This window comes from Podarcis filfolensis (assembly GCF_964270895.1).
Source record: "Podarcis filfolensis genome assembly, chromosome: 1".
In the NCBI taxonomy this organism is placed as follows: domain Eukaryota; kingdom Metazoa; phylum Chordata; class Lepidosauria; order Squamata; family Lacertidae; genus Podarcis; species Podarcis filfolensis.
In genome coordinates, this window is record NC_139604.1 from 61293664 (window position 1) to 61312751 (window position 19088).

Here is a 19088-nt window from a genome sequence, read left to right on the forward strand (position 1 = left end):
TAGTTTTCTTGCATGGAAGCAACATTTGTGTAGAAAAATTACTGAATGTTAAGTGACTCTAATTTGTTGATGGTGTTGTGATGCTAACCACTGCTATATTATTATTATTATTATTATTATTATTATTATTATTTCAGCTATATACTTTTTCCATAATGAGGATTTGCTGCAAATAATATATTTTCCCTCCGATTTCAATAGTAAAAGTACAACTCTGCATATGAAGAAGTAATCTAGAATTCCAGGATTCAAGTAATATGAGAAGTTTTAATTTATTGTGGTATAGTGATTAGAGTGTGGGACTAGGATATGCAAGACCAGGATGTTCTAATCCTAGCTAATTATGATTTTACTACTTTTTCATCAACCACTGTATACACATCCTTCCTGAATCACCTAAACTTTAGACTCTAGTAGATATAGTACAGTACATAGTACTGTACATTTCTTAAAGTTAAGAACAAACAAATGAATAAGTGAAGATAATGCAATGGCAGTTTTAAGAGGTCCTCTGGTTAAATAAGAGTCTTAAATAAGACGGTTAAATAAGAGTGTAATCCTATATATATTATCCACATTAGGGAAAAAGTCCCAATGAAATCAGTAAACATGCAAAGGATTTCACTATAAATGATGCTTCTTAAAATAGGAAATGTTGGAAGCAAGGAATTTGAAAGTGGACTTTTTAACCTACCGCTACAAGGCACACATTTTTTCTCCTTAGGATTATAGTAGTCATGCTCTGAACAGTTGTAACAGCCTAGGAGCAAAGAGGAAATATTGTTCATCATGCATATAGTAAAAGTTTTAGGTAAACACTAGTCTCAGAAAAAGGTTTCAGAAAGAAGAATTCCTGTAATGTATAAGACAGACTTAGAGAACCAGCTATAAACCCACATTTCCAATCATGAATTCAGGCCTATTATTTCCTACGAATTGTTTTGTAAAAGATTTACAAAAGCATTTTGCCTACTTACTACTAGTTTCCTATCAATAATATCTAGCACACACTGGCGGAGGAAGAGGAGTGCAGGGGGAGTGCACTGCCCCTGGCAGCGCGATCCCGGTAGGGTGCCATCGCGGCTGCCCCCCCTGTGCTGGGCGCTATGCCCCTGCAGGCGGTGTGCCCTGCCTCCAGGACACGCACCATGCCCCTGCGGGTAGCGCGTCATGCCCCCCGGGATACACGCCAGCCCCGACCCTGCCTGCTCTCCACCCCGCCCCCCCAGTGCCGAAGCATGAAGCTCCGCCACTGCTAGCACAGTTTCTGTTTTATAAAAGTAGGGGGGAAATACCTTCGATGTTTATTTCTCTGAAGGTTAGTAGCTGGTATGGACATTTACAGGGGCGATAATGCCAGGTGCAATTCAGTTCATTAATAAAGTTATGATAGGTGCCATCCATGGCATTCTTCTTGTGGCTGTTGAAATAGTCACAGTAGACAGCTAAAGAGATGAGAAAGTGATTGTTATTCAATCTATCCACTTACATTTCCTAAAGGAAAAAATAGCACACTGGAGAAGCATTGCATTGTTTTCCCCTGTGGCAAACTCATTTAAAGATGGAAGCATCTAGTGAAAGATCTTTATTATCTGTTTCTTATGTTATACTTGATTTCATCCTTGAAGGTTGTGGCCATATTCTCACTCTGGCTCAGTTTGCATGCAACAGTCACAACACTAAGCCAAACCATAGTTTAGCACAAATGTGCAAGGGTGCAGTTTCCTGAAGAGGAGTTCACTACTGTTTTTTTCTTTCTTCTGTCCTGCTGCTGCTGTCAAGCCAGCCATGCTCTGGCTTAGGATGTTGTCTGAGCCCAGGCTTGTGGTCTCCAGACAAACCCTGAATTGTAAACCAAGGACAAAAATCCTTGGTTACAACATGGTGAAACAAGCCATGAGCCTGGATTTTGATGGCATGCAAAGCCACACCACGGCTTACCTCACAGCAGCACTGGAGGAAGGCCTAACCAGCTGTGAATTCCTTTCCAGAAATCTGCATGCTCACACATTTGCATTAAGCCATGATCTGGCTTAGGTTTACATGCAAACTGGGTCATTGAATGCTTCCATACATGGGGTATATTGGTGCTTCAGTGTTGAGGAAATCTAGAAGAGCAAGGCTTCTTTACATAAATGAAGAATGTCTTGGCCATGTCTTTGGCAGTGGACCAGATGGATTTGGCTGTACTTTGACTTGAGATGTAAAGAAATCTGTGTAGAATCCAGTTTTTCGTCATGTGCCAAGACTGGATTTAAAACTTCCTAGCTCCAGGGATTCTGTCCCAAATCAGATTGTCCACTGATAAATTTCTGCATGTGAAATGCTGCACTGAGAAACTGGCGTGATTGAAGGGGTAGGCTTCATATGCTTCATTGTTGCACAATTGCGCACATAATGTGCTAATAATTTACCTGTGGCTGCAGCTGCACCTAGAAAACATTAAAGGCACTCCTACATCTGCACTGTGCAAGAGAGGCTTGACAGAGAGGACAAGCTGCTTGTAGTGGTGGCAGCTGGCCACAATTATTGATCTTCTCATTGAATCGACTTCAGAGGGTTGATACGGTTCATGAAAACACTGCTCTAAAAATATAATGCTTCCTGCTCCATAGTTTTAGCAGTCAGCAAACTTAATAGGTATTATCCAGTTCTGAATATTATTAACATATAGAAGTATCAATGCATTTTAAGAAACCCAGCACACTTTAAAAGAGGCATTGTTAAGAAACTTACGGCAGAAGTCTGGGGTTCTCCAGTCAACACAGACGCCAGCTTCTAAGCATGCTTTTGCATACACTGCAACAGCATCACACATGCACTCACAGTCCCCTCCTGTGTCACAGCCACATGAATCCCGGACACAAGCTTCATAATAAGGCCTGCGGTACACCTGGGGCAGGGAAAGAACAATGAAGCCAAACCAGAAAGTTGGTGTTAATTAAAAGTTCATCCTTACATTTTCAGTGGGACCAAACAAGCAATATCCACTAATCAAACCACACATGCACTTTACAGTATCATCTGCTGTATGAACAGAGAATGATATTTGGCCCAGCAAATTTCCCTTCCAAAGGAACCAATGGGAAGAAAATGTAAAACAAAGAAAGATGAGAACACTGGCATTGCTGGGGAAGAACAGCGCCCCCACCCCAGATCCACCATAGCCAATACAAGACTGAGAGGGCTTGGCTATGGTGCTTCCTAGGCTACAAATTCTCCTCTCCCACCACAGTTGGTTTGCTCTACCAGGCTGCAATCCTATGCACACTTACCAGGGAATAAGGCTCATTGAACTCATTGGCACTTACTTCTATGTGGAGACATGTATAAGACTGCACTGTTAATTTCAATCACATCATGAAATCACTGCTGGATTTTTCTCTGTGATTCTCTGTGTTGTTTTAACTGCTGATCTTTTATTATTGTAATATTTTAACGGTTTAGGCTGCAATTCAAACCCCCACCTTATGCTGGGCTCAGGGCTGGTGATGGATTGAGTGGAAGCATCTCTCTGTGGGCTTCCACTGGCTCAGCCAGACTTCTCCCACCTGATGCCAACAGAGTGACACTCATGACACTCCATTGATGGAGACCTCCTTCTTCCACTGCCTTCATTGAGGTGGGCGGGGGAGGCCCACCAGTAGTATCTCTGCTGGCCAAGCCAAAATGGGGCATTCTGAGGGTGGGGCTCATGGTCAGCATTAGGCCTGATCTGTGCACAATTGCGCTGGCGATTCGTCCCAATCTACCTCCCCACCTCCACTGTAAAGGAAGGATTTTTTTTTAAAGAGGTAGATAAATACATAATTAAATACATCAATTCAAAACAATAAAAAGGCAGCTGGCATTTGGAAGCATGCACAGGTGGAAATGTTAGCACTTGAAGAGGCAATGTTACTATCTTAAAGCATAGGATAAACTTTTACCTTGCTGTGGCAGGAAGCAAATACTTGACTGTTGATAATGGAGCACTTCTTTTCTGCCCATGCTTTGCGATAGGGGTTGTTACTGCATGGATCAGCCACAAAGAACACATCCCCACAAAGGGGATTCTCTTTCCAGGAATTCACAAACTCCAGTTCATTGGATGCCACATATCTGCTTCGAGTTTCAAAGTCATCTCTTACATTCCCATTGTAATTACCACATAAACCACAGAGGTGATCCTAGATTAGAGTAAAATAAAAATAAAAGTTATGGACGTCAGAACAAAACATAAAAAGGGAACCTTTTAAAATGTAAATGAGCCATGTGAGTGGATGATATTGATATTGAGTGGATGACCAGTGATGGTGGAGCCAAGTGGAGAGAAAGGATCTGTTTAGTCCTTTCTTTGACAACTCTTCTGTTTAAAATTAGCCCCTGCATTGCTTTCCCATTTTTAGGGGAGATATATCTATATGAGTTCCCCCACATCTCTTTCTTCTCTTAGAAAAGCAGCTGGAGTATGATTTTGAGCAGAAAAACACCCGACAAAGAAATAGTCCCACCTCCAGTTTCCTGCTCAATCTGACGTGGCCCACAGTCACTTTGCCTTGTAAAAAAAATATGAAAAGTGGAACTGCAAAGAGTGTCTGTCTTATCATTTCTCTGCGGAGACTAGCCTGTGATAAATCTTCCTCATAAATTTCTCCTTACAACAAATTTTGGCACTGCAACTTCCCATTCAGCTTTATTCGCCTTTCCCAAGAAAGGCAAAGAAACAACGGATTAGGAATTGGCTTCACATTGCATGCCCAGTTGTGTGGAGTGTGCTGCCCAGTGTTGGGGGCAGCCATGTTAAATAAGACACAGGACATTGGCATTGGGTTGAAATAGGCCACAGCTTTACTGATTATAGATGTAAGCAGGTTTCGGTGAAGGCACTGAGTATGTATCTAAGATCAACCATCCAATTGGTTGATAATGAGGTGGGTCGACCCTAAAAAAAAGGTTGCCCCCCGACGTACATTAGAGTGTGATGCTCCCTCCAGGGCTGCCCCTGTGTGGGCTCCCGGGCAGCAATACTTCTTCCTACACCCTTTTAGCAGGGTACCCAAATGCTAAAGAGCCAAACTCAATGACTTATCTGCCCAAGTTGTTTCATTTCCTATGAGACAGGTGAAAAACCGGCAGACAGACCAATTAGCCAGCAGGGAAAAATTCCTCCCTGGCCCCAAATAGGGTTACCGAGCATTCCATAGCAAGCTGCTCACACAATCCAACCCACTCACCTTTAGGCAGAACCACCATGTAATACGGTGGGAGGGTGGGAAATCCAGTATCATCAAAAGAGCCCAGAGTCCAAGCACCATTCCCTTTTATAGGGAAAAGGCAGAGCTGGTTTGGGCCAGGTCACTGCCTCCACCTGACTTACAAGCCTTGACATGATTGACTCACATCACAGGCCTCTTTCACATTATGCAACAGTAGAAGTTCTAATGTTCCCTTCTGGCTGCAAGGATGAACAAGTCCCCTAGCTCCCCACTGTCTGCGCTGCAGCTGCGCCGGTCAGCAAAGGGCCACCCCTGAAGCCCCATGGTAAGAGGTTATTTATTACCTTTGCTCCTCTGAATATTTTGATGAATATGTTCATGTGCCTGTTCCAGACAAGGGACATGTCATATTTGCCAGGGATTGCAATCTCAATAATCAAGTGGAGGGCATTCTCTTCTATAAAGAACTCTGTCATAGGATTCCAACCAGAGACAGTGTATGTTCTGTCTGCCAAAGTGATTGTCAGATTCTGCAAGGAAAATAACATGTGACTAGAAAAGCTATCTAACAGAATTTCTGTAGACTTTTGCAAAGAATGAGCCGTTTACTTGTGTGCAATGTAATTTGGTCTATGTTTTAGCAGCTCTATGGGAGGAGCCTAATCAATCTTTTTTTAACAAAAGAGACTTGCAGACAATTCAAGACTGCAATACAGTACACACAGACACTTCTAGGGTGCTGTCTACAACTTTGCTGCTCTTCCTTTAGAAAGGTAATCACCCAAGACTCATTAAACATCTCCATTCCTCACCCCCTTTGGTTTAGCCTTTGGCTACAAAAGAGTGAACAGTTCACAATATTATTATTATTAATTTATTCTTTTTAAATTTGCATACCGCCCTCCATCTGTAGATCTCAGGGTGGTTCACAGCATAAAATTTACCAACATGGTGGGAGGAGATCCTAGTGAACACCTGCTGTATAACAATCTAGCCCTCTTCTCTCTTCTCTAGAGCCCAACCCAGTCATGCCCTTAACTGAAATGATATTATCTTGCAAAAATATTTAATGTTTTTAGTGGAAAGAGTTTGTAAACTTTTATTTATTTAGAAAAATTATAAACCTCTTCCCCCAAAAGATACACCAAGCAGTGCACAAGTACAAGCAGTGTACAAGGTGAATGGTCATGTCTGCCTTTGAGGAATTTACCCACAATTCCCTATTACACATAGGGAATGAGTATAAAACTAGAATGATTCTGTTATAAGACAGTTCTCTCTGGGTCTTTGCAATCTATAGTTTAATACACATAGGATAAAATCCCACCTATAGTGAAGTATCCAGTTAGTGTCTCCATAACTTAGGTGTACACAGGGCTGGCCCAATATATTTTGCCGTCTGAAACAAAAGACAAAATGTATCCCTTCCCTCCCAGGTAGCTGCATTGGCAGTTGAATTTTACTTTAATTCTGGAGATGGAACATGGTTCTATATTGCACCCCGAAGCAACCAAAATCTGCTGCCTTAGGTGGCTGCCACACTCTGCCTAATGATAGAGTTGGCCAGGCCCTGCTTCTTCAGACTGGAAAATTTGTCTCTCAGGCCCAACAGCTGTATATTAGTTTGTAGTGCCTTGATACTAGAGGATGGCAGAGTGCTGGGATGACAAGAGTGATCAATCAGTTTCCTTGGAGGGTGTTAGGAAATTATTTCCAATGTGGTACAGATGAGTAAATATCCCATAACAACAACATTTCATCCTTACCCCAAGGTGGATCTTGATTGCTCTGGAACATGTGATCCCGGTATTTCCACAGACAACATTTTCAGTCACTATTTTGAAATGATGGGGAGAGCCACCCATGCCACAACCGTCCTAGGTAGAGAAGTACAGTCAGATAACCATGAGATAGCAACATGTATGTGAGGATTTAAAATACAGAGCACGGGCAGGATTATTGGATAACTCAGAATCAGAAACCCTTGCTGATCTACTGCAAACTACCCAGAGATCTACCAGTAGATTCTGATCTACTTTTTGCAGAGAAGATCTGGTTACACTTCAAATCCTGAAACTGAATTTAGGGAACAAAGGCCATATGAGTCCATCTACTTCCTATTTTTAAGATTATAGTTGTAAAATATTTGAGACCAATTTTTGTTCTACCTTAAGACACTCTTTGAACTGCAAGCCTTGATTTGAAGTGCCATATTGATTCAGATATGCTTATACTGATCATTAGCATCATGGCATGTAAGTGCAGTCAAAGTGATATTACCATAGCTAGTATGTATTCACAGTTGCCATCAAACACAAAACGTTGTCCATCAAACGTGGTGATATGACCTTCCCCATAGAGACTGCATGTTGAAGAGCATCTGGAATTTTGGATGCATTTCCATTTTCCTCTTGTGCAGGTGCTGATGAGGAACAAGAAACTTGTCATAAAGCCTTCAAAGGCAAATAAAGGTAGCACAATATTGGGTAAGCATTATTCCTTGATGCCTTCATGTGATGTTACCTTAGATTTCCCAAAGTCCCATATTCAGTTTAGCTATGTTTCAGGCCAGCTGGCACAAGCAATGTATGTAATAGAATTATGTGGATGCTCAGATGTGATGTTTTCTAAGCTCATTAACTATCATTTGAATAGCATACTTGCATGGTATAGCCAAAGGGATGAAAGCAAAAAAATCTTACCAGGACTTGCATTCAGTGTGAATCTCCTCTCCTTTTGCATATGAGATGCCACCATATTCACAGGGACACTCATCAGGTGGCACACATGTACCATCTAGCTTTTCATATAGTCCAGCAGCACAAACACAGCCTGATTCACACTTGCTGGGGACCTGGAAAACATCAGCCAATCTCAAACTCAGACTTTGAGATATGCGAAGTCCAGCCCAACACCAGCCAACTATAAGGTTGCTCTTAGCCAATGGCCCTTCAGATGTGGCTGGACACCCATCTCCCAACAGCACCAGCAAGCATAGCCACGAGTCAAATATGATGGGATCTGTAGTCTAGCAAATTCTGGAGGGCACCAGGTTCTCCTGCTCAATGCTGTTATGCGGCAACCATAAATAAGTATGTGAGTGATGGGATGAGAATAGAAAGGTGAGAACAAAATTGTGGGCATGCTCAGACCTGGTGTTTTCTAAGTCATTGTCATATGACTGGGAGAACATTTAAAGGAAATCTGCATGTATATAAAGTATTTAGGATAAAGTTGTGATTTGTATTATACAGATATTGTGAAGGATAACAGCTAAGTCTAAAAGTGAGGTACATATTGGGAGCTGGCCTAATGAGGTCAACAGTGCAATCATATGTATGTATGTCTGATTGAATTTAATGGCACTTACTCTGAGATCAGTAGGTAAGGGGTTGCATTCTAAGAGCCTGAGCCAGAATTTTCCTGCCCATGTTTGAGTTCTACAGGTGGAATATGGTGGCCCTCAGGTTCCAGGTCTGCCTTTCACTCACTGAGCTTCTACTGCAGTGTGTGGCTGAAAGGAGGTGGGAAAAGTTTTCCCCATCTTCCTTGCTTATGGTGAGAAGCTTGCAGTCCCCAAAGTGAGAGATTCCACAGCCCCACCACCAATTCAAGTTATCAACTGAGGGAAAATTCTGGTCTCCCACACTTCTGGAAACATCATTGTAATAACCCTTAAGGAGCCACCAGATTGTGGAGGCTGGAATTCAAACCAGCACTAAGCCTGGAGTGATGTCTCCCTGCCTCCCAGAATGGCATAAAGGTAGTTGTGAAATTCCTGTTATTTTTTTTTCTATTTATGCCTATTATCTCTTACAAAAAAATTGGTTATACACTGTTTTCACTGTTCTGTGTTAGTTTTGTTACACTATGAGTGTTTCAATACATGGTTTTAATTTCATAGTAAAGAATGAGAGCATTTGGCAAATTAAGTACTACAAATTATTGCATGCTGATGATAATCACAATGATTATATATATATTTTAATTTTGATTTTATTCTGTGCACCGCCCTAAGACCTCTTGGTATAGGGCGGTATATAAATTCAATAAATAATAATGATGATGGTAGCAAAAGTATTGAACTTACACATGCAATTCCAGTAGCCAGCATTTGGCAGGTTGGTGCACAGGCAGCTCCATATTTGCTTTCTGAAGGTGCTGAGCATGAAATATATTTTTTGGGAGGCTTGCAGTTTTCTAGGAAAAAGAAAATAAGATGCTTGTGAAATGATGTTTCTGCAACATTTGGAAAGCATGTGCTTTTCAAAAGAAAGGGTAAAGAGATCCATACCTGCAGGGTCAGCAGGTTTGCCAGTACAACTCAGATTCCCATTAATGCAATAGCTAGAATAGAAAAATGAACATTAGAATACACTAAGGGAATGTATGAGATCAAGTATGTCTGAGCTGGAATACCTTGCAAAAGAGTTTATCAGGTTTTCTCTTTGGGCTGGCATTCAGCAATTAGGAGTTCAACAGATGCGGAATAAAACAGATTTAATACTGGCTATTATTGATTTATTATTAAAAATCGTTATCTGGCCCAAATCCTTGGGAAGAAGCAGGATAAAACTTAAGTAAGCAAGCAAGTAAATAAAATATCAATTATATGGTAAATGCTATACAGAATGTAGAAGTGACATGACAATGACAGTTAGATGGAAATAACAAAGATGGCAGTGGAGTGGATGGGGATTAGTAAAGGGTTAATAAAAGGTAAGAGGTAAGATATTTCAGTCTACCTCCTTAATTGGTTCCACAAGTGTGCTCCAAATACCTCCCATGCTAATAGCAGTATTATTTTATTCGTTACATTTATAACCCACCATGATAGAACTTGAGGGTGCAGTCTCCCATAAAGACACTAAAGAGGCCTAGCCCGACTTAGATTCAGCAAGGTCGTTCTGCCATGTACCATGGGTTTTAATTATTTTACATTTCCTTTTTCTCTTAAAGCTCAGAAATATCTTTGATGGAATTTGTTTTATTTTCAACAGGATATTGAGTGTTCCTTTCTCAACTCCATAAACATTATGGGTCTGTTTAATATATGTCGCCCCACTCCCTTACAATGCCATTTGTTGAAGAGATTTTGCCTCCCTCTCCCACTTGCCATACTTTTATAATGCCCTTTAATACTTTTAATTCCTTTCAGGGTGTTTGACATACACAAACAACACTGCAACCATAGCATTTCTGAAATACCGCCCCACCACCACCACCATTACCAGTGTTTACTTTTCCTGCAAGACCATGCATTTGAGGAAATACCAATGTGCTAACAGAGTCAATGCAAAATCCTCATTTGCTGTAGCCTATGCTTACCAGGTAATTCCACCAATTATGGTCGACTGATCAGCATGAATGAACTTCCTGTCTTTCAAGTAGCAAGGGCACTGGGATTTACGGACGCACTCATTTTTGTGATTGAGATAGGTGCCTTTTGGACAATTGCAGCCGTCAATAGGGATGTCAGTGGGGTGGCACTCTAGGCCTCGATGGGAGAGGGACAGGCATGTCCGGTCACAGGCTTGAGTGTTGTAGCTGAATGTCTGATTTCCAGTACAAGAAATGGCTGTCAGTAGAAAAAAGTATAGTACAATTAGGTTTTTGCTTTCAGCTGGTGAGATATTCTTCCCCCTTCATACTTCTGTCTCATGCGGGGAACAGTTGGCAGTTCAGTGAAGCAAGCTACCGGAAGTCTCTGGGAGGGACAAAATCTTATTCCTCTTTTACTAGTTAGACTACTGATGGTGCAGTAGCTAGAAGGTCTGCAGAAAGTTCTCAGAGGACAACAAAACATGCTTAACTCTGCATTGGTTCCAGCGATCAGCCAGGTACTCTCTTCCTTAAATAGTGCTTACGTGAGCAGCGTAATGAGGGGAAATTTCACAGTTCGCTAGAGTAGACCACCTGTGTGATTGACTTTAAGCATATGGAATTAAATGTCCCTGTTTCTTGTTTTATGAGGGGGGACTATATTTATTATATGGGTTAGGTCAGACACAAGGTTCCTAAGTGAATGTTTCCTTCCCTGAGCACAATAAGTAAGGATGTATGTTATATGCAGGATCATTTGTGTGCATGGGCTCTCAGTTATCTAAATGCAATCATTTAAAAAATAGTCCTGCCATTTATCATGGAGCAGTGTTCAAGTCAGGGCTGCAGCCAACTTTAGTTTGCTGGGGCTAGATCTCAAAAACCCCCAAGAAATCTGACATCACAATAAGATAGTTCATTGATGGAAATGTCAGCATCGGCATATGTCTGGACTCTGAAGCAATACAGAGGTATCGCGGGTTAAGTACTTAATTCGTTCCAGAGGTCTGTTCTTAACCTGAAACTGTTCTTAACCTGAAGCACCACTTTAGCTAATGGGGCCTCCTCCTGCTGCCATGCCTCCAGAGCACGATTTCTGTTCTCATCCTGAAGCAAAGTTCTTAACCTGAAGCACTATTTCTGGGTTAGCAGAGTCTGTAACCTGAAGCGTATGTAACCTGAAGCGTATGTAACCTGAGGTACCACTGTAGTAATACAGGGGGGGTATCCCTATAAGTATCAGTTGGAGACTACTTACTGCAGTTGTCTACTGTACTCCGCCAGTTCCCAAGAAACAGTCCCATTGAAGCACACACACGGGCGTATGATCCCAGAGCGGAACAAATATAGGGAAAGGTTTCCTCATAGTTGCAGGCTTGGTATACACATCTCTGAAAACAAAGAGGCAGGATATGTTTTGTTAATAAGCAATCAGAACTGCTGACTGTAGATCATGAAATGGTTTGTCAGTGCATGTACATCACTTGATTGTATTGAAAAGTATTGGAACTGAGATTATATAAAAGTGCTATCTTTGGTGATCTGGGTCGGCTCTTTCACACAGCCCTATTCTGAGAAGGCAGTTAAAGTCCCTCCAGACTGGTGTTCCATTGTGCATGTGTTCTGCAACATTTGTGGTGGATTTATTCTGTTTTAGTTTACATATTTACGTTCTTTATTTTGGTCCAAAGACCCACAAAAGCATTTTCAAAAGCAAAATAAAACAGAAATACAGGGAAAGGATTCCATGGCAGTCACTATGTCTTATGCAGAGCATGTAGTTTTCTATTTCTTATTAAAAGCCTCCTCGACTGGTCTTTCACCATCTTTTTGGGCTACGATATTGCCTTTAAATCCTGCGGCAGAGGTAATGGGATATTTCATACAGTGATCTTCGCTCTTGATCTTACGTAATCTGTGGAATGTTTGCATCTGGAATCTACTATGGCCATGATTTTCAGTGACCATCATATTTCATGAATCTGTCTGTACCTAACTATTGCCAATTATTCACCAAAGCCAGACTAAATGTATTTCCATCAAAAGTACTAAATGGCAGACTGTCTGGCATACCCTATCAGAACTTACTCTGCTCATGTTCTCAGGGTGTCGACTCTATGAAGCATATCCTACTACACTGTGAGCCGTTCAAACAAGCCAGGGATCAGTTAATTAAACCTCTATTGGTAAACTTAACTGGAAAATCAAAAGCCATATATCTTAAGTACCTCCTTAGAGATATGTCAAATGATACTACCCTGGCCATGGCTAAGTTCCTCTTGGAAGTAATAAGTTCATTCTGCAATGCTTCCCCAGTGCTACCACATTATTTATGTCCAGAAGGGTTACTGCACAACAAAAGTGGGACAAACAAAAACCAGAATATTTCTGATATAAAAAGTTACAGGATTTCAGCTGGAAGTCATTTTGGCAGTGGGGGGGGGGGAATACAACCTTTTCTGATGTTTACAAACTTTGTAATTACCTGGGACTCAGTTATACAGCTGCAAATAAATGTTTGAAGTGTGCTGTAAAGTGCAATATACAAATGTGCAACTAGATGGCAGCAGTGAGCTATGCCAAATTCAATGTATTTTTCAAAACTTTTTTAAAAAAAGCATTTTCACATCTAGTTCACATCTGAACATCTAGTTGCTGTCTTCTGAACATTTTACAGAAACCCCTACCTTATAAAATGGAACAGGATTCACCACAGAATGACATTTCTCAAATACTGTTTCTTTCTTGATAAGAACAGAGCAATGGGTCTCGGCACACATTTCTAGACAAAAAGATACAACCAAAGGTATTAGGCAAGTTCATTTATTCCCAAGCTAATGTTAAAAGATGTGAACAAATAAGGGGGGAGATAAAACAAGTCCTGTGGTGCAGTGGGTCAGTGTGCCTGGCTGTTAACCACAAGGCTGGTGGCTTGAGCTCGTTCAGAAACAGCTGTAGGAAGGATTCCAGCATTGCAGGGCCTTGGGCTACTAGATGACCCTTGACATTCCTTCCAACTCTACAATTCTATGATTCTATGAATAATAGCCAGTGGCTATACTGATAGCCCCCTGCCAACCTAGCAGTTCGAAAGCACGTCAAAGTGCAAGTAGATAAATAGGTACCGCTCCGGCAAGAAGGTAAACGGCGTTTCTGTGCGCTGCTCTGGTTCTCCAGAAGCAGCTTAGTCATGCTGGCCACATGACCTGGAAGGTGTATGCCGGCTCCCTCGGCCAATAAAGCGAGATGAGCACCGCAACCCCAGAGTCGGTCACGACTGGACCTAATGGTCAGGGGTCCCTTTACCTTTACCTTATACCAATAGCCAATTTTATGGCCGACCTGAATACTTGTGACAAATGCTGTTATTTTGTTATGCTTTTCATGGACATCCAAGAAGTAAAGTGAATCTCATTTGCCATCTTCCTTTGACAATGATTATAGAATGTGTACATTTAAAAACTAACACAAGTGGCTCTTGGCCGCCTCTTTCACACTCATCAAATCTGAGAGGCACCTTCAAGGATACAGCCCACATTGACTTTTTAAATGATGCAGCATTAATGTTCCCCTTTCACATTTTGCATTTGTTGATAATGCCTCCTTCCCAGTTTACCACTTCTCTGATCTCCAAAGCAGCTCAGGGAGATGCGAATAGGTAAAACAAAAAGCTGCGGGGGTTCCTGTTCATAATTATTCCCTCTGTCCCTCATATACTGAAAGCAAGACAAAAATTCTACAGCTCATTCTCAGAATCCTACCATGGCCTTGAATGTATTTAATATTTAAAATGCTCAAATAAATAGAATAAAAGAGAGCGCAAACAAAAGTAGACCATGTCACTTACTGTTTAATTGACTCATAGAACAAGGATCTGTATCTCTTTCTATGGCAGGGGGGCAATTTCCTGATCTCCAAGAATCCACAAAGAGAGGAGCTGTTCCTTCAATAATATCCATGCTGGTCATGAAGTCATCTGTGGTTTCTCCATTGTAGTTACCACACAGCCCTAGTGACATGGAAAGAGATGTGCAGAATGAAAAGCTAGGAGCATTTTTTTACAGTAACACTGAAAAGCCTCTTGTTAATTCTATGGCAGGCCTGTGAATTATACCAGTACTATATATGCCTAATATAGGTAGCAATGTGAAAGGTTTCCTCTCCATAAAGTATCTGTAGGCCCTGGAGCAAAGAAGTTCTGGTCTGCCCAAAAAGGCTGCATTGAATTGTAGAAGCTAAAACATTTTTAACAGTCTGCTTGAATCTCTGACCTAGTTTCCACGCAAGTGCAGAGGCGTTACTATAATTATGATTATCAAGATTTCTTACCCTCTGTTCACCATGAGGTCCCAGGATGAGTTACAATTTAAAATACAATATCAAAAACAATTAAAAATAATATAGTGGTTCTCCACCCCTTACTAGTGTGGTAGACAGGTGAATGACATCTTTGACCTTTGCTGTCCCCCAGAGGTCAAGTATAATCTAGTATGGAGTGGTCACAATTTGAAGGTGTCCCCAGGCTATGCTAGATCTCATCTCACAAACTATTTCCACATCAGATCTGGAATAGTTCAACAGAAACCAGGTACTTTACCTCGGGTATTGTCTTTGAACTGAAGTCCAACTTTAATATAAACTTGAAACACTGGACTAACTTGAATTACCAGCTCCAGCCCAAAGGTTGTATACATTTGAATGTGAGTAGATGACTGTCTGAAGATGATGATGTCTCCTAAAGAAATGAGATAATTGAAAAGATGTTGACTCTGTTTTATCTATTTAAGTTATTAAATATATTACATATATTGATACGTTTACTTCTTTGTTTCTACTATTCAAGTTGAATAGTTTGTGTTATATAAATATTACATTTTTTGTTATTTTGATAGGAGGAATGGTTGCTTATTTATTTATATTTGCAGCTCACCTACTCCAAATATAGAGTGAGTAACAACATATTTAAACAGAAATAATATAAAATATAGAACATATTGTTGACAGGATTGTCTTTATCTGGATCTTCACTGGCTCCCAGTACGTTTCCGAGCATAATTCAAAGTGTTGGTGCCGACCTTTAAAGCCCTAAATGGCCTCAGCCCAGTATATATGAAAGAGCGTCTCCATCCCCATCGTTCAGCCTCCGAGGGCCTTCTGCTGGTTTCCTCACTGCAAGAAGTGAGGTTGCAGGGAACCAGGCAGAGGGCCTTCTCGGTAGTGGCACCTGCCCTGTGAAATGCCCTCACATCAGATGTCAAGGAAATAAGCAACTATCTGACTTTTAGAAGACATCTGAAGTCAACCCTATTTAGGGAAGTTTTTAATGCCTGATGTTTTATGTTTTTAGATATGCTGTAAGCTGCCCAGAGTGGCTGGGGTAACCCAGTCAGATGGGTGGGATATAAATAATAATTATCTCACTTGGGCTCTCACTTGTGGGGTGCCTCAGGGTTCTGTCCTCTCCCCCATGCTTTTCAACATTTACATGCAGCCGCTGGGAGAGATCATCAGGAGGTTTGGCCTGGGTGTTCATCAGTATGCGGATGATACCCAGCTCTACCTCTCTTTTAAATCAGAACCAGTGAGGGCGGTGAAGGTCCTGTGTGAGTGTCTGGAGGCGGTTGGAGGATGGATGGCGGCTAACAGATTGAGGTTGAATCCCGACAAGACAGAAGTACTGTTTTTGGGGGACAGGAGGCGGGCAGGTGTGGAGGATTCCCTGGTCCTGAATGGGGTAACTGTGCCCCTGAAGGACCAGGTGTGCAGCCTGGGAGTCATTTTGGACTCACAGCTGTCCATGGAGGCACAGGTCAAATCTGTGTCCAGGGCAGCTGTTTACCAGCTCCATCTGGTACGTAGGCTGAGACCCTATCTGCCTGCGGACTGTCTCGCCAGAGTGGTGCATGCTCTGGTTATCTCCCGCTTGGACTACTGCAATGCACTCTACGTGGGGCTACCTTTGAAGGTGACTCGGAAACTACAACTAATCCAGAATGCGGCAGCTAGACTGGTGACTGGGGGCGGCCGCCGAGACCATATAACACCGGTCTTGAAAGACCTACATTGGCTCCCAGTACGTTTCCGAGCACAATTCAAAGTGTTGGTGCTGACCTTTAAAGCCCTAAACAGCCTCGGTCCAGTATACCTGAAGGAGCGTCTCCACCCCCATCATTCTGCCCGGACGCTGAGGTCCAGCGCCGAGGGCCTTCTGGCGGTTCCCTCATTGCGAGAAGCAAAGCTACAGGGAACCAGGCAGAGGGCCTTCTCGGTAGTGGCGCCCGCCCTGTGGAACGCCCTTCCAGCAGATGTCAAAGCGATAAACAACTACCTGACATTCAGAAGACATCTTAAGGCAGCCCTGTTCAGGGAAGTTTTTAACGTGTGATATTTTACTGTGTTTTTGGTTTCTATGGAAGCCGCCCAGAGTGGCTGGGGAGGCCCAGCCAGATGGGCGGGGTATAAATAATAAATTATTATTATTATTATTATATCTTATATCTTATATCTCTTATCATCATCTTATTTATTGGGTACATTTTCCATTTTCTTCTTTCTTATCTTACCTGATTTATAAGGTAGCCTCTTAAGTTCGTCCTCATCCATCAAAATTTCATTTTTGGAAATCACAATTTTGTCCTATGTGGAAAAGATAACACAGAATCCTAAACACAGAGCTGGGTGAAGGGTTAAATGCCACTCTGGGTCAATCTTTCCATGAATCAAGACGGATATAGAATGTGTGTAACCACATGAAATAAAGTAATTTTTGGAGGAATCACTGAAATTAACTGCTACCATAATTTTTGCAACTGAGAACAATGATTGTGACTATTGCATCTAGGTACTTATCTCACCTTTTCACTCTGTTCTGCATTCAAATGCTCATATATTTACATCTGGACTACAATTTAAGCACATCCTTTAAATCCAGCTGAGATCAATGGGGCTTAGGCATACCTCATTCTGTGCTGGACTGTATCTGCTCTGATTTTTTTCATAGTATGCACTCAGCAGTAACGTTTCTATGAGAGGCACACTTACTTTTCCTGAGACATAAATGATGGCTGTCAGTGATGTCTCTGAACTGGAATAACCAGAGTTTTCATACACGGCCATAAGGGTTCCATTGTGTGGTAACATAGGACTCTAGAAGGAGAGGAAAAGCAAAATAATGCAAAGTTTGTAGAAGGGAGAAAACTCAATATGTTCACATCCGCTGTTTAAAATTATTGTCAAATGTTTCCATAGTGTACCAAATGTTTCCTTTTCATTGACATTTTATTAATTTTGCTGCAGCAAATCCAGGTATGCCACCAAACATACACTCAATATGGAGCTGTTGCCAATTGTGATTCCCTGACTACTTCCGTGACTGTGCAATTGTAAACATTTTGAGCCTGGTGGTTTGGAGGCAATGGTGCTTTGAATATGCTGGGTGCTTCCACTGCATTAGATTCTACCTCCTCTGCCCACGCACCCCCATAGGATTGTTCTACCCAATGAATAGAGTGGAGAATGTTCATTCTCCCATTTGTTTGAAGGCCCCCGTAATGCTTCTTGTTTCTCTTAATATTTGCACATGCCATAAAAAAGAGGAATACAGAGTTATGGTTAATAGCATGACTGTGGTCCTTCCAGTCCTCTATGAACAGTATAAGGTAAATGCTGACCCCTGGAAAATATTAAGCTCTCAGAAACGAAAAGTCAATGACTTTTAAAATGTTTTTTTAAAACAAATCTGATAATGCTGGTCTTTATTAGGTAGAATACCTTCATAAGAATGTAGGTGCAAACTCCATGGAAACGGTATGGCCTAGAGTCAAATGTGGTAACAAATGACCCTCCCTCCAAGGAACATCTGCCTGGACATGGCAGTTCTGTGCAGCTCCACTGACCCATCATACACTTACTAGTAAAAAGAAAAGTACATGTCAGCTGTTAACTGGAAAAGCAGATCTAAGCTCATCATCACTTTCTGGGTTATTTGTTTTAGGTCAGGATAGCTGCGCAAGTGCAATACATGTAAAAGCACATTCCCACACCCCCTAAGGATCCTCAGAACTGTAATTTGTTAAGGGTGCTGGAAGCAGCAGCTCTCTGAGGAATAAACTACAGATCCCAGGATTATTGGGGGGTGCTTTCAATGCAAAGTGCGCACACAACCTATTATATCTCTCTTCATTTGTGCAATAATATTTGAAACCAATAAACTTTAAACATGAAAATCCAAGTTGGACTTCTAAAGACAGTTAAAAATGCACGTCCTATCCTATGTGCAAAAATCTCTTTTTTTAAAAAAAAATCTATCTCTGTCTTTCTTTATGTATAAAAAGGACATTTTCAGCATATCAGTGCCAGGTACTCTAACCAGCTTCGTGACCACAACCCATCCTTCTTTAATTAGAATACCACCGTACTCACCAGGTTCTACATGTTGCTTTCATAACATCACCAGGAGCATACATTTCCCCATTCAGTGTGCATGGACACTGTTCTACCGGAACACATGTTCGGTTTTTTGAAATGTCATCCAAAACAGTTCCTGTCAAAGGTGAAAGCAATTGAATG

At 41.5% G+C, this 19088-nt stretch overlaps 1 protein-coding gene across 1 annotated transcript in view; it reads right to left on the reverse strand.

Moving 5' to 3' along the window:
* The window catches only part of MUC6 (mucin 6, oligomeric mucus/gel-forming), a 75908-nt gene that overhangs the window by 43667 nt on the left and 13153 nt on the right, over positions 1–19088 (reverse strand). The window contains exons 12-30 of the mRNA XM_083586906.1: positions 18942–19062; positions 18291–18429; positions 17562–17666; positions 17084–17156; positions 15118–15255; positions 14368–14529; positions 13208–13302; positions 11779–11911; positions 10527–10776; positions 9493–9545; positions 9289–9398; positions 7901–8052; positions 7479–7620; positions 6965–7075; positions 5543–5728; positions 3930–4169; positions 2737–2893; positions 1296–1445; positions 695–760 (exon numbers count right to left, since the gene is read on the reverse strand). Coding sequence (XP_083443032.1) covers positions 695–760; positions 1296–1445; positions 2737–2893; positions 3930–4169; positions 5543–5728; positions 6965–7075; positions 7479–7620; positions 7901–8052; positions 9289–9398; positions 9493–9545; positions 10527–10776; positions 11779–11911; positions 13208–13302; positions 14368–14529; positions 15118–15255; positions 17084–17156; positions 17562–17666; positions 18291–18429; positions 18942–19062 — 2583 coding nt within the window. The remainder of the gene's footprint in view (positions 1–694; positions 761–1295; positions 1446–2736; positions 2894–3929; positions 4170–5542; positions 5729–6964; positions 7076–7478; positions 7621–7900; positions 8053–9288; positions 9399–9492; positions 9546–10526; positions 10777–11778; positions 11912–13207; positions 13303–14367; positions 14530–15117; positions 15256–17083; positions 17157–17561; positions 17667–18290; positions 18430–18941; positions 19063–19088) is intronic.